This window comes from Hibiscus syriacus, unplaced genomic scaffold (assembly GCF_006381635.1).
Source record: "Hibiscus syriacus cultivar Baekdansim isolate YM2019G1 unplaced genomic scaffold, ASM638163v2 tig00109987_pilon, whole genome shotgun sequence".
NCBI classification, from domain to species: domain Eukaryota; kingdom Viridiplantae; phylum Streptophyta; class Magnoliopsida; order Malvales; family Malvaceae; genus Hibiscus; species Hibiscus syriacus.
Window position 1 is genome coordinate 560,732 of NW_024062550.1, and position 25,545 is coordinate 586,276.

Sequence of the window (25,545 nt, forward strand, 5' to 3'; positions counted from 1 at the left end):
GATGACCACAACAGAATTAAAATGTAACGTTATGTATGATTTTGAAAAAAAAATAATTGAATGACCAGAACGAACCACGAAAACAAGTGGGTGGCTAAATACTTAGTTTATCCTTTTTCGATACCGACAGTTTTTTAATTATGATAAATATGTTTTAGGTCAGCAATTAAATCTAAAGTGATTCCAAACCCTAAACCAGCCCATGGTTTTGACAATAGACCTTATTAAAATTCTGAATTTTATCCTGTAATTAATTGAGCAATTAATTTCTGGATTAAGTGGTTTTTTTAATTAATCACTGATATTTGATCTATTGACCGACTAATTCAGATCGGGTATCGCAGAGGCGAGGGCAACTATCCCAACCACTAATTAATTAATTTATGGATTAAGTGGTGTATTTTAATTCTATATTAATCAGTCTGATTAATATCAAAATATGTGGATATCATAAATTAATATTTTAAGATGAGTATAGTACAAGGATGAAACATAATTTGACCAAAATTTCAACCACGAATATAGATAGTATAGTATTAGTGATTTAGACTAATACCAAATTATGTTGGGTAAAGTATACAAATAGTCTCCTGACTATATAGGATTTACTTCATCGAGACCCTGACAATTAAAAGTTATAAAATGGTCCCTCGACTGTATAGAGATGCTTTATTGAGTCCATCGACTATTGAAAGTTATAAAATCGACACTTGACTATTCATTATGTTCCAAACTCGTCCTTTTTCGCTAAAAATTAACGGTCATGTGAGTTGGACGTTAGCATGTTGATTAAGATATGATAGTCGTTTAAGATTATGAGATCAGATTTTTACCATATCTCAGTCAACAAGTTAACGTACAGCTCAGACTGTCGCCAATTTTTTTTATGGAAAAGGACGAGTTTGGAACATAATGAATAGTCGGTTGACCATTTTGTAACTTTTAATAATCAAGGGACTCAAAAAAGCAACTCCCTATAGTCTGAGGATTATTTTGTAAATTTTAATAATCAATGGACTTAATAAAGATATTTCTATAGTCAAGGGATTATTTATATATTTTAACCAATTGTGTTAAGAATTAGATGAATCTAAATCCAATAAAAAAATATTTAAGGGGTTAGTGATTTAAACTAAGACCAAATTACGTCAAATTAAAATATAAAAATTTACTACTCAAGTTGAGTATAGTATGAGCACAAAGAGTATAATTTGACCAAATTCTGAGATGAATCCAATAGAAAACTACTTGTAATTAGAAAATTAAATATATATTTTAAAAAATTAATACATAGACTACTCATAATCTTTCTAAACTCTTAAATAAAAGACAAATAAATTTAATTACACTTGAATCCATAATTTCTATAAAGAATTAACAAATTTAAATATTTTTTCATAAAAAATTATAAAACACATGTCACTAAACTATGATTTAATGATCATTTTGATCACTAAATTTTCAAAAAAAAAATCATTAAAATTATTAAATTATTATAAAATAGTCATTGTAATGTATTAAATTTAGGGTAAACTATCATTTTTGGCTATTTTAATACCTAAACTTTCAAAATCATGCATAACGTTAAATTTTCATTTTATTTGAATACCCACAGTTAAAAACTTAATGCGTTTATTACCTAAATTATCTGTTTTGGCCCGTTTTAGTACGTAAACTTTCAATTTTTTCAAAACCGTTAAATTTTGAACGGGTGTACTAAAATGAAACAAAAAAACTAAAGTTTTTAACGGTACGAGTACTAAAATGAAATAAAAACTAAATTTGAAATAAAAACTAAATTTTAGGTAGGTTTTGAAAATTTTAAAAGCTTAGGTACTAAAATGGACCAAAACTGATAGTTTATGTACTAAACGCGTAATTTACCCACAAATTTAATGATATCTAAATCGATAAAAATAGATGATTATTTTGTAATTTTTTTAAATTTAGTGATCATAATGATCATTTGAAAATAGCTTAGTGACCTATGTTGTAATTTACCCAAGAGAATGTGATTGACAAGGAGGGGCCCACCAAGCTTGTTAGTGGAGAAACTAGAAGAGGTTAATGGGGGTCTCTTGTCCACCCACCAAGCTACCATAGCCATGGCGATGGGGTGGAGGGTTTTGCTTGGAATATAGCTATGGACTCGCACTTTTCATAGCAAAAGCAATAATGACCATCGCCGGGTAGTTTGATAAAAAGAAAAAGCAAAGAAGCTACGTGCATGTGACTGCATAGTGGACCCAACGTGCTTGATTCTTCGTTCAATTTTAGATTAATAATTTATTTAGCCTGAATTATTAGTCGATTGATTCGAATTATATCCGAATAGAGGTTCATTTTGAGGATGATCATTTCAATCCAATTCATTTTATTCAAATATAACGATTCGAGTCTTTAATTTTTTTGACAAATTTTAAATCTAATCATAAACCAACCTAGAGGAGAGGGGAATGTCACTTTAGGAGAACGAATGAGAGTACTCTCGGTGGGTTTAAAACTTATGACTTAAGGAAATATGAGAGAAAAAAAGATGAACAACTTAACAAACCGACCAAATACACTTGCTCATTTGAACTATTAATCTTATATAAATTATTTAATGTCTCATCTCATTAAATCGTTTGTTGCTGGTAATAAAATTTCATTTTTAATGAGCACTTAAAAAAGCTTTTAAATTTGGGTAAATTATACATTTAGTACATAAATTATTAGTTTTGATTCATTTTAGTACTTAAACTTTTTTTTTAAAAGAAAACTATGCCTAATATTTAATTTTTGTTTCATTTTAGTACACCGCCATTAAAACTTTAACACGTTTAGTACATAAACTATCAATTTTGGTATGTTTTAGTACCTAAACTTTTAATTTGTTCCAAAAACTTAATGTTAAATTTTTAATAGGGGTACTAAAATAAAACAAAAACTAAACATTAGGTATGATTTTGAAAACATTGAAAGTTTAGGTACTAAAACGGATCAAAACTGGTAGTTTAGGTACTAAATACGTAATTTCTATAAGAAATCATTTAAAAGTTGAATAATATGATAAAAATATAGGGTAAATTACGTGTTTAGTATATAAACTATCAGTTTCAATTCGTTTTAATCACTGACCTTTTACTTTTTTTCAAAACCATACCTAAGTGTAGTCTTTGTTTCATTTTAGTACCATCAGTTAAAAACTTTAATTTTTGTTTTATTTTAGTACCCCGTTCAAAATTTAACATTTTGAGGGAAAAAAATGAAAGTTTGTGTACTAAAACGGGCCAAAACTGATATTTTAGGTACTAAATGCTTTAAATTTTTAACAGCGGCTACTAAAATGAAACAAAAATTAAACTTTAGGTATGATTTTGAAAAAAATTGAAAGTTTAGATACTAAAATGGATCAATACTGATAATTTAGGTACTAAATACATAGTTTACCCTAAAATATATATTAAAAGTTATTAAATTATCATTTTTGTTATTAAATTTTTAGAATTTATGTTAAATCAAAGAAACTAAATATAAATATCAATATGATAAAAAGACTAAAATTAAGCTGATATTTCGCCTTTTTTTAAAAAAAGTAAAAATTTCTTTGTCCCTAACATCTCTGCTTTTGTCCAAAGATGCATCTTTTTCATTTTTGTGCATGAAGAAATGATCACGTGCGGTAAATTTAATATACGGTTAAAAAATGTGTTACTGATTTTGTTATTATTTTTTAATAAAATTAGTAAAAAATTACCGGAAACATTATTATTTCTATCGGTTTTATTATTATTGGACGTTTTATCGATTTTTGTAATATATCTGCTACTTAAAATATTATTTTTTTCTATCGAAATTTCTACCACATTTACCAATTCCGATAACCATAGGGTTTGGAGGCAGGGACCATTACATAAAGGTTTTTCAACTTTTTTTTAGGAAAAAAAAACCTTGTGCAGAAAAGTATAATGGTCATGGGTGGGACTAGATTAAGTTTTTGACTCACCTAAATTTGATTCGAGTATAATAATTTTTTATTTGTCACTCGATTTGATTCGGGTTTGTAGAAGCTCTTCCAACATAAAATTTTAATTGACTTTTAGGGTAAAAATTTATATTCGATCTGACTTGACATATATACATTCTTATTTTTTTATTAGGTAAAAAAGGATATAACTAAAAAATATATAGAAAGATGGATAATATAACAATTATCTATAATTATATAAAATTTAGTTATATTATTATTCTTGAATTGAGTATTTTTCACCTTAAAATCAAACCTAACCTTACCCGATCACATCCCTAAAAAATTCAACCTAGAATCATTTAAAAAAAAAAACTTGACCAAATAAGATCGAATCAGATTCGGGTCAAATACACGTCCCTATAGATAAACAGAAATCTGACATACACATTTTTTTTATACATAATCATTCAATATTCAACTCAAGTATTACATAGATCCATTACAAGAGTAACTCTCGCAACATAATTTTTTTTTTCATTCATAATGTCAGAATTCAAACTATGAATTTACTCAAAAAATTAACGTCTTATTTTATTAGACCAACCGATACCGAATATATAAATTCTTTTTGGCAATGTGATTTGTTTATTTTTGCATATATTCTATTGTTTTACTTTACCTGTAAGGCTGAAGAAGAGCAGCCTTTTGAATGATATTCCACCAAATATGTTTTGGAATTGGAACCCCTTTTACCTAATATAACCAACAAGCAACCTTTCATGACCAAATTATATATATATATATATATATATATATATATATATATATATATATATATAGTTGAGACCCCATTAGCCACTAATGTCAATTTGCCAAAAGTTGGTGTACAAGTAAAATAAAGTCAAAGTGCACTATACTTGAAGCATAAGGCAAATTAGCATAATAGCCATAGGGAAAAAAAGTAGGCAATATTTTGGACAAGGTAAGTTAGAGTCGGTTTTTTATTTCTTTAGGCCCCGTTTCACGTAATATCCTATTACCGGGGAATAGAATCATCATTCCCCATTTGGATTACCGGTAATTTTTTATTACCAACAATAATTTTTTTGGGTATATTATCGGGAATGTGATTACTTCACTTCCCTTAAGTATTGTTGGATTACCGACTTTTTGAACTAAAATGCCCTTAAAAAACTTCAAAATTACCATTCTTCTGTCGTTGAACAATAAAAAATATACGAAGGATAAATTACAAATTTATCCTTAAACTATTTTAGATTTACAAAAAAAAGTCCATAATTATAATTTTATATAAAGTTAAGTGGTTAAAATAAAATTTTACCCTTTCATTAAACCTATTTATCTTTTCAATTTTGTAAATAAAATTATATAAATTTTATGAATTTAAATTTTTTTAAAGAAAATATATAAATTAATTATAGTAATATTATAGTAGAATTCAACTTGTTAAAAAACAAATATATAATAAGGACAATTTGGTAAAATATACATTCTAATAATCTTTTATTCCTTTAACCAAACACGGTAATCTTACATTCCTGCTAAACCAACCAAACACAAAATACAACATTCACAGTAATCCTATCCCCTGATAATCTTTTATTCCCACTAGTAATCTTACATTCCGTGAACCAAACGCACCCTTAGAGTTAGCGTTTGGTCCGAATCAATTTAGGTTAGATTCGGGTTTTTAAGGTGAAAAAATTCAATTCGATCCGATATAATAATATAATTGTCTCTTATATGTTAAAAGATAATTACAATACTTACAACACCCTTCTCTATATTATTTTTAAAATCAGAAATCAGGTTCTTATTTTCCTAATAAAATGAGTATATACGTGTGTCATATAGAATTAGACTAGATACAAATTATTATTTAAAAATTGGAATCGAGTTTCATGTCGGATCAGATACGAATGAAGAGATTTATTTTCTGAATTAAATTCGGGTAGATAAAAACCCGACCCAATACATGATCATCCTATCCTTACCTAGACCAAATGTTCATAAGGTTTAGTTAGGGAAGACAATTTAACCCAAAACCGATGGGTTCTGACCCGACTCAATCTGATAAGGTACATTTTTAAAAAAAAAATGGAGTTCGGGTCGAGTCCAATCAAATTTTTTAAGGAAGTGAGGTCTGGTAGGATCGAGTTTAAGTAGAGGGTGAAAAACTCCAACCCAACCCTGGGATAATAATATAATTTCCTTAAAATTTATTATTTTTAATGAATGCTTTATTTTATATCAAGTCGAATCAGGTCGGGTTATATTTATACTTTAAAATTTTGGGTCTAGTCAGAGTTGGGTAGATGATATATATTTTCAGGGTTAGCCAATTAAGTCGAGTCGAGTGGAGGATATATAATTTTTGGATCGAATCAGATTTGAGTGAAGGATATATATTTTTCGGATCGGATCGAGTTGACCAAAAACCCTAACTAACCCTACCGTTGCCATCCCTAGGTTTAGTATCCTTCCAAACTAGTTCCTTACTAAAAAATGCCTTTAAGTAGCTTTCTTGGAATAATGGTTCGTCCAAATTCAAAACCCAAACACATGTACTTATAGGGTTTTTTTGGCCCATAGGGCAGCCCAGAAAAAATTTTGCAAAATAGATCCCATACACTTTTATTTTGTGATCTACGATATTTTTTTGCAGTAAATGAAATTCGTCATATTGAGGTGACGAGTTCGAATAAAAAATATTTTTATTCAATTTTTTAAGTTTGATATGATAAATTTTAATAAAAAATTATATTTTATTGAAACTTGTTACATCGAGATAACGAGTTTAAATAAAAATTATTTCACCGTAACATTTACCGTATTCTCTAAAATGAAAATTCGGACGCTTAATGGGCTAAATAAAAAAAACCCAAAATCAATAGTGTACCAAAAAAAACCATAATTATAGAAGTTTGGGCTTGAATTGAATAGGTTCAAACCATAATTATTCTCCTCTTCAAAATCTTGGAAAATGCTCGTTGGATCAAATTCTTCTCCAACGAGCGGCGCCCCTCACCCAAAGCTAGAACATCCCCTTCAACGGTCGTTCATCAGCCTTAGTTCACCGTACGACCGCCACCTTTGACCAGAACCACCCTAACTCTACCCTTCTTCTCTAGATCCCAAAGAAAGACTCTAAGGAAGGTTAAAATCAAACCCCAAAAAACCCTATCAACGACCCCTTTTCCCCCTCCACGACGAGCCTCCTCTGACGGCCATTGGAAGAGACCGGAGAAACCCCGACAAGGAGGCTTCACACACTTAAGGGTAAGCAAAAAACGAGCCTCCGACTTTATTTCTCTCTTGTGTTTGAAACTGAAAGGAAAATGTGTATCGAAACGAAAAATGCTTAAAAAAAACTCGTTGTATTGCTCGTTGGATCTGAGGGATAAGGGAACCCAGATGCTTAAAAAAGAGTTCTTCTTCTTCAGTCTCAGTTTACATGTACTGCTGTTCCCATAACTTTCAAATGCCGAACCCTCCTCTTTTACCAAGCCTAAAACCAAACCACCTGCATGTGTCTTGTAATTGCATTCCCCTGTTTCATCGGTGGTGGTGAAGATGTCGAAAGCTGGAACTTGCTATTATTTAGTGCATTAAATTGGTAAACAAGCTTCTGATTCTGAAATTCGTGACGTTTATCGCAGGCAGGCTTTTGTACTATAATTTTCTTAATCCCTTGTTCAAACTTTCCTTTATTCTTAATGTAAGCTAATGGGTTCTCTTTCGTTTGTAATTTGTTCATGGCTTTTGAAAGAAATGGCATCCCGACAGATGGATGAAGAACCCCAAAGTATCTGGAGAAGCTAAACAACGATTCCAGCGTATTCAATAGGCATACTCAGTTTTGCCTGATAAAGGAAAGAGAAAGATATATGATACTGCGGTGTTGGTTCTAATTACAGACGATGATGATGAAGTGAGTCGTTGTTAATTTAGAATTCCCTGTCAAATCATTATAGACATTACTGAATCATCAATCATGGTGTTTTTTTTTCTTCATGGAAACTGGGATTTGTTAATTTCATGCAGGAAATGATCAGTGTGCGTTTTTTTGTTTGTTTTTACTGTTAAATTTTGAGAAACGAGGAGAGAAAAGAAAGTGAGCAGCTGTAGAGGAGAATAATGAAAAGGTGATGGTAGTGGGGGACCGGTCAACGGTTCAAATAAGGTTTCAACAATCCACGTAAGCAGTTAATGTACCAACTATGATTTTCGTTACAACTTTTAACGACGGTTAATGCTGAGGTGGTGTTTGTTTTTACTGTGTATGGTCTGTAAAGCTCTTATGTCTGCGTCGCGCAGACCACGCGCAGACATTGAGCTTCGCAGACCGTTTGTTTTTTAGAAGACAGAAGCTCTTCTAACGTGAGCTTCTGTCGTCCGCGAGTGGTCTGCGCGGCGCAGACGTGATTTTATGTCTGCAGACGTCTTCTAACCTCTTCAAAGAGGTTTTATATTTAATTTTATATTATATTTGATTTTAATTTTAATATTAATTTTTTAAATAAATTAAATATTAATTTTTTAATATTATATTATAGATATTAATTTTAATATTAATTTTTTTAAATAAATTAAATATTAATTTTTTAAATAAATTAAATATTAAGTTTTTTAATATTATATTATATATATATATATATTTAATTTTATATCATATAAATTATTTTATATATTATTAAAATTTTATATTTATTTTAATTATTTTGATTTAAGTTTAAATATAATATTTTTTTGGATTTGTTATTTTTAAGTTATATTTAAACTTTTTATACAAAATGTATGTATTTAAACCACATTGCTTAATAAAAAATGATTTCATTGTTTGATAATTAAGATTTTAAAATATAAAAAATTATAAATTATGTTTTTAAATTTTAAAATATAATCACAATTAAATAAAAAATAATCATAAAATAATTTGATAAATTAAAAAATATTTTCTAAAAATATCATATAATTATAAAAATAAATTATGAATATATATTTTAAAAAATTAAAAGTATTACATAATTGCATATTTAAAAAAATCATATAATTTAATGATCATTTATAAATTTTATTCTATAAAACTTATAAAACTAATAATACATGTGATTATGTGAGACTTACAATAGAATTAATAAGGTAGTGTTTGTTTTTTCTAAAAAAATTATTATTGTAGTTGTATGAATTATTTAAATTTCAGTATTGTAAAACTAAAATTATTTAAATCTCAGTATTGCAAAACTCTTTTAAGTTTAAAAAATCAGTTTATTTATATTTCAGTTTATTTTAACAGTCTGCAGACGTTAAAAAACAAACAATCTTCTTCTTGCAAACTGCAGACTTTTGGTCCACCTCTTCTGCTGCAGATGCCTACAGACGTGGTCCGCAGATTGCAGACATTTTACCTCTGCAAAAACAAACACCACCTGAGTGATAGTTTATAAACAATCGATAATGTTATTGACCGATTTGTAACTTTTGAAATATCGCTGGAAAAACGAAAATTACCTCAAACATTAGTGACCAACTATGTAGTTTATCCTTAACTATTTGAGCTAAACTTTTAGTTATATTGATTTTATTTTATTTTATATTAAGTTAAAATATAATAGAATTATAAATTATAAAATTTCTCAATCATTTAATTTATTTTTTTAATTTTAATCTTTATATATAAGAATTATTAATTTTAAAGGTAATTTACATCGTTCTTCATTGAATTTTATTCTCTTATTTTGTTTATTGTACTTTTATTTTTTCTATTTTGCTCATTGAACTTTACATATTGAATCATTTTACTCACTCTGGCGTTAACTCTCTAACGACGTGATGATGTGTCATTTATAATTATTATTTAATATAAAATAATTGAAGTAAATTACATCGTTTCTCACTGAATTTTACCCTCTCCTATTTTGCTCACCCAACTATAAAATAAAAACAGAATGTGGTTGGATGCCACCGTCGACCGTCGCATACGGTGACCGTTTGGTCCAAAATTTTATTAGTCGCTTTGCCTCAACGCCTTGAGTATGAATCTGACCTTCATTTTCTCAAAACTTGCTTCGAAGTTCACGAATCCGAGATTGAAAGTGAGGAAGCCGAAACGTTTCTGTAGAGAATCACGTACTTTAGCACATTTTTCAGGGAAACAACCAAACGACTACAATCAACGACGGTCGACAATGACCGACAGTGGCATCCAACTACCTTCTATTTTCATTTTATAGTTGGGTGAGTAAAATAGAAAAAAGAGTAAAGTTCAATGATGAACGATGTAATTGATGATTAAATAATAAAAAAGTCACATCATCACACCGTTAGAGAGTTAACGACAGAGTAAACAAAATGATTCAATCTATAAAATTTAGTGACCAAAATATAGAAATTAAAAGTACAACAAACAAAATAAAAAATAATAAAATTTAGCAAGGAATGGTGTAATTTACCCTAATTTTAAAAGTATAAAAATAAGTCGGATTTTATGCGAGCTGGTTAACGCCGACGTCTCTTTTCCTCCTCCTCAACTTCATCATCGGCTCCATATTCCTTCTCTCCCTCCTTTCTCCTTCCAAAACGCCGCCTCATCACGGCGGCGGATACGACTTAGCTCCTCCGACTCTCCAGCGAGCTCCCTCGCTACTCGACCGCATTAAATCTATCAACCTCTCAGCCTTCAAATTCGACGACGTCCATCAACAATATGTGGATAATAACTTAGAGAGAGCCCCCTCGATTCTCGAGCGAGTCAAGTCCATCGACTTGAACCTCTACAAATATCTTCCTGAAAACCCAGACCCGGTCTACGTCGAACAACCATCCCTCAGCCGGCCGCCGTCGTTCTTAGAGCGTGTTAAGTCCATCGATTTCAAATCCTTTTACAGATCCGACTCGGGTAAACTAAACCCAGAAGCAGTTCAAGAAGAACCCGGTTCGGAAATCGATAAGAACAGTACTCCAGTTTACGATCATGTAGTAAAGAGAAGCGAATCGGAGCACAATCATGTGAAACAAAGGAAAGTTTCCGATAAAATGAAGAAATCAGCGAGTGATAAATCGAGGGCTAAGGCCAAGGAGGAGGAGGAAGAAGTGGAGAGGAGGCGGCCGGCGACGACGAAGATCGAGAAGACGACGTCGTTCGGAGACGGTGACGATCAAGGTGTCGATGCGAAAGCTGATGATTTCATCAACAAGTTCAAGCAGCAGCTTAAGTTGCAGAGGTTGGATTCTCTGTTGCGTTATTGGGATATGCTCAGATCGAGAGCAAAGTAACTAATGTAAGATTTTTGTTGTTGTTATTAAGGTTTCGATATTAAAAACATAACATCTCATGTTGTCCTTTTTTTAGTTCAGATGGGTTCTTTTCGCAGTTCGGCCGGCTTTTATTCCGATGTACTTCTGCTCCGGCCAGCGAATGGGGAAGAATAAGAAGGTCAGAGCTTTTTTTTTCTTTCTTATAATTAAGAAGAAGACTAGAGCCTGAATGAAACTAAATGTTCAAGTACGTAGTAGTATTTTAATTTCCTTATTCTAATATTATATTATTAAGTATTGTTACCATAACATAAATGAATCTCTCCCCGTCCAAGGGCATGACCATGCCTCCCTTCCCATTTCCCCTTAAGCATATCCATGGGCCAAATGCATCAATCAAGTAGCTTCGGTAGTAAAGAAATTGTTATTATTCTTTAATGTTTCGGTTTTGAGCACAAATGATGTTAAGGGTATGAGTGTTCAATGTCAAATAGTTAAGAGTTATTTTCGAATTTATATATATGAGCCAAACTGGTCAGTTGTGCGGTGAAGTAGATAAATCACCTTCGATGTTAAAATCGATTATTCGAACAATTAATAAAGATCAGATTTTATATGAATTTAATATTTATATTTCATCTCTTTTATTTTGTTTGATTTCTCATCACCCTCTAAAGTTCGAGATGGACACCACATATTAAGCAAAATTTATAAGGGTAAATTACAAATTTGGTAATTGAACTTTATTCTCTCCTATTTCACTCATTGTACTGTAAATATGTTCAATTTTCTCATTGAACTTAATACATTGAGTTTTTTTAGGTCACTCGGCCGTTAAATAGTTATCAACATTAAAATGAGCAGTTATATAAATGCAAAACAACGTTGTTTGGTGATTTTTTTTAAATGACGTCGTTTTTGACGTCGTTTTACTATTAACAATGGAATAACCAAAATAGGAGAGAAAGTAAAGTTCAGTGATAAAAAACTCAATACCAAACTACGTCTTTTTTACATCATTAATTATTTAATAGTGGAGTAACCAAAATAGAAGAGAGTACAATTCAGTGATAAAAAAACTCATTGGATTAAGTTCAGTGAATAAATTGAAAACTTTTAAAGTTTAGTGAGCAAAATATGAAAGAGTAAAGTTCGTGATGAATTTTGTAATTTACTCAATTTGTTCTAAATTCTTAATTCACAACGTCTTAGGAAAAATTGAGTGATAAAAGGATGAAGTATAGAGCTATGGCTTAATCTCATGGTTCCATTAACGTGGACGAGATTGAAAATCAAGTTATTGCTGAAGTTTTTGATCCTGAAAGATATGGTCGAGTTTGCTGTCAGGGATTATTTGTTACACCATCCAAATATTTTGGATACAATTCTTCTCAATACGTGCCATCACAAAGCCAATCTTCTCAATTAGAAGATATTCGATTAAAAAAGCAGTTGACTGAAGTGGATGAAAAAATTGCTCAAATGAAAGCACAAGTCGAAGTGAGAGAAGTGGAACGAGAAGAGAGAGAAGCAGAACGAGAAGAGAGAGAAGCAGAACGAGAAGAGAGAGAAGCAGAACGAGAAGCGAGAGAAGCTGAGAGAGAAGTAAGAGAAACAGAGAGAGAAGCAACATTATCAGACAAAATATGATGAACTTCAAAAACAACTTGAAACTATGAAGCAGATGATGCAACAATATCGGCCGCGAAATTCACCACCCTAGGTGATTTCTTAGGTTCATTCAATGTTTATTCTAGTTGTTAAACTATATTACATTTCACTTTAATGTTGAACTACATTAAATCTCTTTTAAATGTTGAGCTACATTACTTGAATATTTGAGAAATTCGATTTGTTTTTGTTGTTAAGTATTTTTATTTAATTCGAGTCGTATCAAGGTTGTTATTCAATGTTATTACAGGATATGTTAAAATTTGGACAATAATGAGTACAAATTAACATTTGTAAATCAGTAACAATTAGTAGTGTTAAAATTTGGACAACCACGGCGTTTTTTACTCTAAAACGCCGTTATATGTCCTAACCTTTTGCGTCATTTGTACAAAAAATGCCACTAAATGGCTTAACATATTGCGGCGTTTGTAAAAGAAACACCACTACATGTCCTAACCTATTGCGACGTTTGTATAAAACGCCGCTAAATGTCCTCTGTTGCGGCATTTTTTATTTACAAACGCAACTAACGTTTGTGGCTCCCGTAATAACGGTGTTTTTTGTTCCATAAAACTTTTTTACGGCGCTTAAAAACACTAAAAATGCCGCTATTGAATATTTATGTTGTAGTGCAACCATTAAGCCAAGACCACTGCTTGGTCTAAAGTAGACAACATATTGTATATATTTTGTATTTTAGTATATAAATACTTAAATTCATAAAATTTTATATATATTAACTTAAAAATATTTTTATATTAACTTATTAAATATATTTTATTATTAACTTAATTTAAAAATATTTTAATTTTATTTTCATTATATATATATATTATGTTAAAATTTATTTAAAAGTATGACTAAATTGAGAGAATATGTAAATAATAGGAACCATATGTGTGATTATACCATCTATCATGTCACATATTTTGTTAATTGTTAACAACAGTTAATCCCTGATAACCATATCTTAATTAAATAAAAATAAAAGTGACAATATCTTATGTTTTTTAAGCGAATGGCTAAAAGTAGACAACATAATATAAATCATTTGTATAGTTAAATGAGAAAGGTATTTTGGAAATATTCGTTTTTTGATCGGCAAAGAGTGCCATATCATATGCTTTAAAGGCGAAAACTGAGGCCGAAAGCCTACTTTTTATAGTAAATTACTGTATTTAAAAGCCATTCGATTAATCAATAGGGATGGTTCAAGTGATAAATAGTTTAATATCACTTAAGTAAGGTCTCAAGTTCGATTTCTTGTGTATGCAAAAAATCTTTATTGGGAGATTCACTCACTAAATTCAGATGTATGACTCGGGTCTATCTATATTAACCAAGGTGAAGCCTCGGAGGCAACAAGAAAAAGCCATTGGATTGCCACTTTCTAAAGCAAACACAAGATGCGATTCCATGACATGCAAGAATCTCCTTTTGGTGTACTTTTAGATTGTAGGGTTTGAACTACTGATTAACGTAGTCGTTATTGTAACATTTAAAAAACATTGGTTTTAATATATTTAAATAAACATTTTTTATAATTTAAAATTTTAAAGACACGTGTCCTAAATATGTATAATATAAAAATAAATAAACATAAAGATTTTAAGAATTTGAAGTAGCACAAAATATTGTAAAATACAACTAATAAGTGTTGGGTGGCTGAGTGCAACTATACTCTTAAGAAGGTAATTCAAATTTGAACATTTATTGCGATAACTCTAAAGGGACAGGTATGGGTCGGGTTGGGGTCGAATTTCGATCAATTTGATCTGACCTAAAAATATATATCATATATCATTTACTCGAAACTTAAACTATTTATAGAGTTTAGAAGTTATTAATAATATGTAGAGTTGAGTTTGATTAAAATTTTAAATATATATTATTTTATAATTATTTAATTTTTAAAAATTATTTATTACCAGACACTACTTATGGTATGAATAAATTATTGGTTTTTCTAAAAATATTATAAAAACATAAAATACTATAAATTAATTAATTTTTAAAAAAAACCTAGCCATTTTCTTCCTCCTCACCTCTCTTTCTTTTTTTATTCTTTACAACTTGTGTCAATTTTATTGATCAATCAAATTTTTTTCTTCTTTAATTTTGTTTAACCGACAGCGGCATCAATTTTGATGCTGATTGTTGCCCGCCAGTTATCTTTTTTTCCTTTTTAGTTTTTTAATAAGAATAATTATATTTTTATGATATGTTCTTTGTTTTTATTTCACGTTTTTCTCTACCTTTTGGTAGCTTCGATTTTCTGTCTTTGTTTTTGTTTATCTTTTTTCTCAATGTTGGATTTGATATCGCCACGACTGATCAAGATGACGCTTATTTATTATCATGATGATCTTCCATGCTTTGGACCCTCATATTGATTTGGATAAGCACTTTGCGTTCGTGAATAGTTTTCTCACGTCGTTTGACTCTGATTTACGATTTGTTGGTGGCCTTTAGTAGCTTTATCCCCTTTTATGATTCGTTTGTCAGTACAATCAGACTTATTTATATCATTATTTTGTTCGAGTATTGATTAAATTTTATATTTTTTTTATTGTGTGATTTAAATAACTAGTTTTCGTGCCAAATAAATTCTCCAAATCCTATACATGTTTTTTTCTTTTAAAATAGTATCTCACTATTACTAATCTAACCATAAATCATTGCTGTTATCTTTTTCCAACGTGTGGAGCCGTAAACTTGACTTTCCTACGTTGACATGAAATCTAAACATGAACGTACATGTACTACGTTGATATCATCTATTTCAATTGTGGTTGCGATAGTAATTTCGGTCGTATTAGTATTAATTTTTTGTGATTATAAATATAACGAGTATTATTATAATGGTTATAGATATCACGATTATATAATATCTGTTTTAGATGGCACAATTATTATTATAATATGCACGTTATCGCGGACCGATATTTAAATCTCTTGATGATAAGTTGAACTTTCCTACTGAAAAGTAAAAAAAACCCAATTAGGATTGATTCCGGTTGAGTAGAGAAATAAAGAGAAAATGAGAGGAAAGAACAAAAAAAATGAGAAAATAAGGGAAAATGGTTTTTTGTCTGATTAGTATTTTATTGATTAAAAAAATATTTAATAATGCCAGATCAAAATGTTGTTACAAATTTAACGGCGGAGTGATAAAAAAATTAATATATAAAGTTCAGTGATTAAATTATTATTTTTTAAAATATAGTGAGTAAAATTTAATTACTAAATTTATAATTTACCCTATTTAAATTATGGTTATAATCGCATTATTAGTCATCATATTTTTCGTAATTACGTATACAATGAATACTATTATGATGATTACATGTATCGTAGTTATATAATAATGGTAGGGTACATTACCACTTTATTATCTATGTTTTTGTGGTCATGAATCGCTATTTAAATCCTAATTAATAAATAAAACACCAAAATCTCAGCTCCGGCAACAGGCAACAGCTACCTTAAAATTATTCTTCTGCGACAACACTACCTTCGAACTTGATTTCTGGTTTTCTTCTTTCAATATGTCGGGTTTTATAGCGAGCTGGTTAACGCCGACGTCTCTTTTCCTCCTCCTCAACTTCGTCATCGGCACCATCTTCCTTCTCTCACTCCTTTCTCCTCCCAAAACGCCGCCTCACTACGGCGGCGGTTACGACTCAGCTCCTCCGACTCTCCAGCGAGCTCCGTCGCTACTCGACCGCGTTAAATCTATCAACCTCTCAGCCTTCAAATTCGACGACGTCCATCAACAACATGTGGATAATAACATAGAGCGAGCCCCGTCGATTCTTGAGCGAGTCAAGTCCATCGACTTGAACCTCTACAAATATCTTCCTGAAAACCCAGACCCGGTCTACGTCGAACAACCACCCCTCAGCCGGCCGCCGTCGTTCTTAGAGCGTGTTAAGTCCATCGATTTCAAATCCTTTTACAGATCCGACTCGGGTAAACTAAACCCAGAAGCAGTTCAAGAAGAACCCGGTTCGGAAATCGATAAGAACAGTACTCCAGTTTACGATCATGTAGTAAAGAGAAGCGAATCGGAGCACAATCATGTGAAACAAAGGAAAGTTTCCGATAAAATGAAGAAATCAGCGAGTGATAAATCGAGGGCTAAGGCCAAGGAGGAGGAGGAAGAAGTGGAGAGGAGGCGGCCGGCGACGACGAAGATCGAGAAGACGACGTCGTTCGGAGACGGTGACGATCAAGGTGTCGATGTGAAAGCTGATGATTTCATCAACAAGTTCAAGCAGCAGCTTAAGTTGCAGAGGTTGGATTCTCTGTTGCGTTATAGGGATATGCTCAGATCGAGAGCAAAGTAACTAATGTAAGATTTTTGTTGTTATTAAGGTTTCGATATTAAAAACACAACATCTCATGTTGTCTTTTTTTTTAGTTCAGGTGGGTGCTTTTCGTCGTTCGGCCGGCTTTTGTTCCGATGTACTTCTACTCCGGCCAGCGAATGGGGAAGAAGAAGAAGAAGGTTAGAACTTTTTTTTTCGTTCTTACAATTAAGAAGACTAGAGCCTGAATGAAACTAAATGTGTAAGTACGGAGTAGTATTTTAATTTCCTTATGTTAAAATTCGAGACTTAATTGTCTACTTTATTCTAATATTAAATTATTAAATATTGTTATCATTAGAAAATAACGACATGTATAGTTACGACCAATAAAATAGACGCTAAGATGTGAAAATTTTTCTCAAAAAAAGGTAAGAGAGAAAAAAAATTACTAATTTCACGACCGATAATAATACAAGTCCTAATAGAGAGCCTGATCTCTAACCATAATTTATTTATCTATAAAATATAAAAATACAATTTCTACTTCTAATTAAATTATAATTCTTATTTTTTTAATTAATTTAATTTAATTGTGTTACTTTAAATTCAAATCAAATATTCGATATTGATACAAAATCAAAAACTATTTCTAATCCACGAGTTAAAAATATAAAGTCATTTATGTCCTATTATCTATGCAAATTTTAAGCATTTAATCTCTATTATACGAAAGACTATTACATAAACCCTTTTCATCACCTCATCTATGGTCTCTAACCAATTAATTGAGTACACGTCACATTTATTTTTCATATCATATTTCCTTATAAATTAAAATTTCCAATTTTTCTTCTTTTATCCCATATTCTCATTCCCCAATCTTGAAGCATAAATTCTCCATGTTTTGCTCCACTCTTTCTTTAATACATACTACTGCAGAACATGTTTTTAACAGTGTTTTTAAGTGTCACTAAAAACATTCTAACGCAAAAAAAAAGACGTAAAAAGTGTCGTTAAAGGTTATGTTTTTAGCGTTTATTTTTAATTTAGTAGCGTTTGTTCTCAGAAACGTCGCTAATTGTTCTGACATATAGTGACGTCTATGTATGCAAAATGCCGCTATTGTCTATGTATATAGTGGCGTTTTCGGTTTAAACACCGCAAAAAAATCTTTAACTTTAGTGGTGTTTTGTTTTACAAACGCTGGTTTGACTATGCATTTAGTGGCATTTTGGGTTTACAAACGCTGTTAGTTAAAACTAATTTTTCAAATACTATTTTCTGCTCTTTTATTACCCAAATTTAAAATTTTAACCTATAGCATTATCCAATAAACTTGAAATCCATAATAATAACTCAAAGTTTACATTAAAGTGAAATATAATGTAGTTCAACATTGTTCACTAGAATAAACAGAGCATATATCTAAAATAACACCTAAGATGGTAGACTTTGGGTTGATTTTGTCGTATCATCTGCATCATAACTTAGAGTTAATTTTGAAAGTCTTCATATTTTTTATGATATGTTGCTTTCTTCGCTTCAGTTTCGGCTTTCATTTGAGCAAATTTTTCATCTATTTGAGCAAACTGTTGTTTTAAACGACTAACTTCTGCTTGGGAAGACTGATTGTATGATGACATGTATTGAGATGAATTGGATCTAAAATATTTGGTTGGGGTAATGAACGATGACATTAAAATCTATGGTAGAGTTAACAAGAACTTACTTGCACAACGAACTATGACAACATAAAGCATGTGATAAGAGCAGTATGAATAGGCCAAGAGCCGGATGCACAAACGTTGACAAAATAATTGCTGCTGATATAGGAACAAATAACGGATTGGCTCTTAGAACCCTTACCACCTATTTCCAAAGTAAATCAATATCAACATAACATATACACACATATATAATATGTAGTATTTGACTGTGAAGATAAAACTAAGACAAATGACAATAAATCATCAACTACCGGAAATAGTTATAATCAACTGATATGACTTGGATTATTCACCAACAAATTGCAAATGGTAGATTGAAAGCAAGCGGGTGGTCCTCCTTCAAGAAGATATCCTGCACATCATTGAAATCATTCACCAACAAATTTCAGTTGTCTTTGAGGGTGAAATTAGAGTAAACAGGTTTTTGCACAAGTTTCAAACCCTAGAAAGCTAGATGGCTGCATATCAGACAGTCACCTTATGGGAGTGTATTGATAGAAGCATTGATACATGAGAGAATTCTAATTTCCCTTCATCTGGATTAAAGAATTGCCTATCTGCCATGGAAGTTGCTGGTGGAGGCCTGCCTGAAATAGTCCGAGAACCACAAAGTCACTACACACAATTACTCAAATTATTTTGAACTATATGTTAAATGAGAGAGCAACACAACCATTTAAAATGTCCAGGAACAAGAAAAAAAAAATAAAATAGAAAGAAGCTTAGTGATTAAAAAGTGTTATCACACATCCATCCTTTTGGATTTCACAATTTAGCTTTCTACTCCTATCAACAGTTAACCAATCAAAAGTATCTGATAGTTTCATAATGTATTCTCATAGAGGTGAATCCTTAAGATGACTAAGCATAGAGAGAAGCAAATTCCCAAAAACAACCCAAGCCCATATGTAGTTGATGTTGTAAAAGGAAGGTTACCGGACGAGGTACAAATGAGATAGTCAGGAATCAGAAGCCATGCATTTCCTCAGGAGCCAAATGAAGTACAAAATATGGAGGTGCTTGCTCAGTCTGACTGCCAGGTTTAACCTGGTAGCAATGTATATAAAAATATGAGAGTCAATGTTAACCAAATTATAGTTGAAATCTGAAGGCTCAATAAGTTGTTGCTCCATTGCAAACAAATTTACTAACAAAATTTGTTATTAAAACTTTTAAATTCCCCAAGACTATTCCAGTTTAACATGTAAAAGATGCAAGAAACCTACAACAAACTCACAACAGATTCACAGAACAAACAGTACAGTGATTCATACCTGCCGTGGTACTGGTCCTGCAGGAATTTGCACCATCTTTGATGTCACTTCCAGAACCACTTTGCAACAAACTCATTTAAATGTGTCTCCATTGTGATTTTAATTACAAATGCAATTTTTTTCACATAAATCAAATATACAAAGCACCCATCCCCGATCTCTTCAACGCCAGCTGAGGAAGAGCCAAGCCTGGCTTTTTGCATAGCCTTGTAGGCTTGGTTTTCCCCATTTTCAGAAAAGATCTAGAAAAATTGAAATTAGAGAGGGGGAAGACAATTTACTTCTCTAATTTACAGATAAACCACCCACAAGCTAAAACAACACAAAATATCCACACATGAAAACTAGAGAACGAAAAAATCAAAATGTTCAGTATTCAGAGAAGGGAACAAACCAGAAAAACAAAGTGAGAGATGCTAAGCCGGTGAAGAGAAAAAGAAAGAAACAATTTCTCGTCGGTGAGAGACCTGATCTGGTCACCGAGAGAGACAGATAACGACGTCGCTAGTGAGATACTACGCCTGAAGACAAAACCAGAAAATGAATGGGGAATGAAGTGAGGGATGAAGATGAGAGAAAAAATATATATGAATGATTTTAATTACAAATGCAATTTTTTTCACATAAATCAAATATACAAAGCACCCATCCCCGATCTCTTCAACGCCAGCTGAGGAAGAGCCAAGCCTGGCTTTTTGCATAGCCTTGTAGGCTTGGTTTTCCCCATTTTCAGAAAAGATCTAGAAAAATTGAAATTAGAGAGGGGGAAGACAATTTACTTCTCTAATTTACAGATAAACCACCCACAAGCTAAAACAACACAAAATATCCACACATGAAAACTAGAGAACGAAAAAATCAAAATGTTCAGTATTCAGAGAAGGGAACAAACCAGAAAAACAAAGTGAGAGATGCTAAGCCGGTGAAGAGAAAAAGAAAGAAACAATTTCTCGTCGGTGAGAGACCTGATCTGGTCACCGAGAGAGACAGATAACGACGTCGCTAGTGAGATACTACGCCTGAAGACAAAACCAGAAAATGAATGGGGAATGAAGTGAGGGATGAAGATGAGAGAAAAGGAAATATATATGAATGAGGAGGAATGAAGTGATAAGGTCTGCAAAATTGAAGTGTTTCATTAATAAACGCCACTAAAGTATGCACAATAGCGGCGTTTGTGTATACAAACGCTACTAAAGACTAATATTTTGCGGCGTTTATCCAAAAATGCCACTATATTTTAACTCTATTGCGACGTTTTGTATAAAAATGCCACTACAAGTGCCACTATTTGCGACGTTTTCCAAAAATGTTACTATACTTTACCCTTTTGCAGTGTTTTTTTACGTAATCACCACTAATGTATTAAATATATCAGAGTTTGTGTTAAAAACACCACTAAAGGTTCATGGAAATTGCAGCATTTCAACACAAATGCCACTAAATTATGCATTTTTAGCGGCGATTTCACAAAACGACACTATAAATATGGCTATGGCTGCTTTTTTCTTACATAAATGCCACTAAAGTAGGCGTTTTTAGCGGTGCTTTCACAAAAACGTCACTATATATCTGGCTATAGCTGCGTTTTTTTGCATAAACGCCACTAAAGTATGCGTTTTTAGCGGCATTTTCACAAAAATACCACTATATATTTGGATATCGATGCGTTTGTCTAAAATCGCCGCTATATATAAAAATTAACTATGTTTTCCCTAAAAAACGCCGCTAAAACCGCTACTACAAAAGCTGTTTTGTTGTAGTGTCATCATTATAATCTAAATTGAAAATAACTATCTTCTTCTTTATCCAATCCTTTTCTTTCTCAGTCTTAATCATAAAATCTTCATGTTTTGTTATGCTCTTTCTTTGGTTCACCATTATAATCAAGATTTACAATCAATACAAAATTTTAAATTTCTTTCGAATTCATAATCAAATTTATTACTTATGAACAAAACCCTATTTTTCAGTTCTTGGTTTAGTCAAAGACTTGTTTATATATAAAAGACTTCATTGGTATGTTTGAGTAAAAGCTGCGTATCGTGCTTTGGTTTTAAAGGTTTTATATCTCGAAAATCTCCTTAAGCATCACTTCTTTGTTTGACATGAGAATTTTCAATTGTACCATATGGAAGGAAATTCACATATATCATACATCAATCTAGAAAATCTCATATATATTTTTTAATAAGATTTTGTTGAATAAAAAAAGAAATATAAAAATATGATTATAAATTTGAAATAACTTTAAAATTTTGTATTGATTTTAAATCTTGATTATATGTAACACCCTGAAACCCGGGTCAGTAGTTTGAGCTGACCCGAGACCCATTTTTAGAGCTCAAAGGAATTACTAAAATATCTTGGACAAAGTTTTCAGGAATTTGGGCCTGAGTTGGGCCCAAAAAAATTATGAAGGGTGATGACAATTTTATGAATTGAAAAATTCAAGGACTAGAAGTGCAAATTTCCCATTTTTATTTGAAAGCTGAAAATTTCTCCTTTATTTTATGGTTTTTACGTGAACCTACTCCCCCAAATATCCCACCAAACTTTCTTCTTCTTCCTTCCATCATTTTCTCTCCCTCCTCCTTTCCAATATCAAGTTGTTCAAGCACTTCAATTCTAATTGGTTAAGTCAAGATAAGTTTATGAATCACCTTCCTTCAAGCTTCAAATCAAGCACCATATTGCAAGTTTTTAACCGTAGCTTCCAAAATGGGTTTTGTGGTATTTATAAGAATCTATGGCTTTTTATATCTTTTTGGGTGGATTTGATTTTGAAGAGTGTATTTAAAATTGTTTTGAGCATCTAGTTAAGCTAGTAATCCGTTTTTTACCTTGTTTAGTGAAAGAGGTAGAAGAGAGTTCCAATGCTAAGAGAAAAAAGAAGACATCTCTTGAGTGAGTTGGAGGTTTTGCTATTAGCTAAGAAATTCAATGTAACCACACTTATATGTTTTATGTTATCATCATGTTTTAAAGCCTTGTTTGTAATCCTTATTGACCACATAAGACACTAATAACAATGGGGAACCTTAAGGTAGCAATGTGGGTAAGTATAAGTGACCAAATAGGGGCATTTTGAGCGAGGGTATCGATACTAAATGAAACAATATCGATAATGTTCTTAAATCAACTTAAAATGGTTCAAGTTGAAGGGGTAATATCGATACTCATTAAAGAAGTACCAATACTCATGGTCCAGTATCAATACTCCAAAGGTAAGTATCGATACTGAAATATTTTTCAAAACATCAAAGCTAAATTTGGTATCGACACTCATGGGAGTATCAATACCTATGGTAGAAGTATCGATACTATGCATATTTTCAAAACATCGAACCTGAAATCAGTATCGATACCAAAGGGGAGGTATCGATACTAAGGGATCAGTACCGATATCAAGGGTCTAATATCGGTATCAACATACATTTTGGGTAATAAATTTTAAGGGATTGTAAGCTGGAATAAAGTTCCCAAGAACTCTATAATTATTCTCAAATTAGATTACAAGTGGAAACAATAATAATGCTTAATTACATATAGAAATAATATAAGTTAGGGTGACATAAAACTAGCCTTGCTTGATGCTCAGGAAACAATCAGGACATTCGAGTTCCTCTAGTAAAGTTTAGGGTGTCGAATGTATAGAAGCGGTCCAAATATCCTTAGGGAGTGCGCAAGACACTTTAAAATGACTAGCTAAGGAGCAAGGTCTGACACTCGCAAGGGATGGGCTAGTCGAGGGTGTTGTGTTTGATGTAGAGATTTCTGGGCTTATCATCAGTAGACTAGAGGGGTACGTTAGCTCCGAGATGCATAAATCCCTCAATCGCACCATGATGTGTACCATAACATAGAGAGTGAATATACGAATATACTCACTATATTATTTTATTAGTTGTATGAACATGTGATTGTGCCCCTTTTAGTATGTTTTAGTTGTTAATGTGGTATTGGACTAGTTAACTGATTTGTATAAATGTTAACGATTATTTTATTAAAAACATTTTTGAATGAATGTTTTCCATTTAGTATGTTGAAGAAAATTTTCGGTTAGCCAGTCCAGTGATTCCCTGTGGCGCTCTCATCGGTCGACTATGTGTCATACTAGTGTAGGGTGTTAAATTATAATGGTGAACCAAAGAAAGAGCATAACAAAACATGGAGATTTTATGCTTAAGATTGGGGAAAGAAAATGATTGGATAAAGAAGAATATGATTATTTTCAATTTAGATTAAGATGATGATTTGGAGATTTTAATTTATAAGGAAATATGATATTGAAAATAATTGTGACGTGTACTCATTTAATTGGTTAGGAACCATGGATGAGGTGGTAAAAAATGTTCATGTAATAATTTCTCCACTATACATACCATTTGGTGATTCACGTCATATAATATATTTATAAGTATAAATTAAATAAATATAAATTAAATTAAAATATAACTTTTACACGAACTCAAAAAGAAAAACAAAATAAATCCTTTCGTTATATACTGTCATTCGTCATAGAATATTCATCATCCTTTCTTTCAACTCGTATGTTTTTATTTTCATGAAAACCCTCACGAAGAGGGATCGGTATGGGATCGAACCCGACGAGTTTCGATCTGAACGGATTGGGTATTATTAAAAAAATTAAGTTCTGATCAGGTCTGGCTCGGATTTAGGATGAAAAATATCTGATCCGGAAAAAAATATAATTTTACGTTATATATTTAGGGATAATTACAATGATATCCATGCATATATTATTTTTTCAATAAAATCTTTATTTTTATTGAATAAAAACATTTTTTAACAAATATATTATTTCAGGTTGGGTCGGGTCGAGTTCATATTTTATCTTAAAAAGTCAGGTCGGGTGGATGATGTAAAATTTTCGGGTCGGATCAGGTTTTTTAGGTCTAGTCCGATCAAATATTTTTCACCCTAAACCTGAACCCATTCCAAACATATTCTCTAAAAATCGACCTGACCCGACGCAAACCTAATTTTTTTTTGAAAAAATTGACCCAATCAGATTGGGTCGGTTCCCATCCCTAACAACGACAATGAAAAACATTGACAATAACAAAGAGAGAAGGGTTTGGTCTTTTTCAGGAAGAATAAATGAAAAAAAATATTAAGTTGATATTTTATATAAAGTTTAAGATTCAGCTTAAAAATTTATTATTTTTTAAATCACCGTAATATCGTAGTGACAGGATTTGACGGTCCGGTGACTAACATGTAATAAATCGATAATGTAACAAAATCGTAAGTTTTCCAAAACTAGTGATCAAAATTAGAAACTGCTGAAACAGAAGTGACCA

General features: G+C 31.3%; 2 protein-coding genes across 2 annotated transcripts; both read left to right on the plus strand.

The window, feature by feature from the left end:
- The first annotated feature begins 9,921 nt into the window (after positions 1-9,921).
- LOC120211956 (pathogen-associated molecular patterns-induced protein A70-like) lies at positions 9,922-11,295 on the plus strand. The gene is made up of 2 exons (XM_039210419.1): positions 9,922-9,956; positions 10,468-11,295. The coding sequence occupies exons 1-2, from the start codon at positions 9,922-9,924 to the stop codon at positions 11,246-11,248; spliced, it is 816 nt and encodes a 271-aa protein (XP_039066350.1). The 3' UTR covers positions 11,249-11,295.
- Positions 11,296-16,365: 5,070 nt separating this feature from the next.
- Positions 16,366-17,474, plus strand: LOC120211848 (pathogen-associated molecular patterns-induced protein A70-like). The gene is made up of 2 exons (XM_039210314.1): positions 16,366-17,258; positions 17,333-17,474. Exon 1 carries the CDS (start codon positions 16,453-16,455, stop codon positions 17,251-17,253), a length of 801 nt encoding a protein of 266 aa, XP_039066245.1. The 5' UTR covers positions 16,366-16,452; the 3' UTR covers positions 17,254-17,258; positions 17,333-17,474.
- Positions 17,475-25,545: the final 8,071 nt, after the last annotated feature.

Excerpts from the sequence above, each read along its gene's own strand:
- LOC120211956 (XM_039210419.1), top strand. The coding sequence starts at position 9,922 with ATGTGGTTGGATGCCACCGTCGACCGTCGCATACG. Across the intron at positions 9,957-10,467 it reads ACCGTCGACCGTCGCATACG|CTGGTTAACGCCGACGTCTC; the intron begins GTGACCGTTTGG and ends ATTTTATGCGAG.
- LOC120211848 (XM_039210314.1), top strand. The coding sequence starts at position 16,453 with ATGTCGGGTTTTATAGCGAGCTGGTTAACGCCGACGTCTCTTTTCCTC.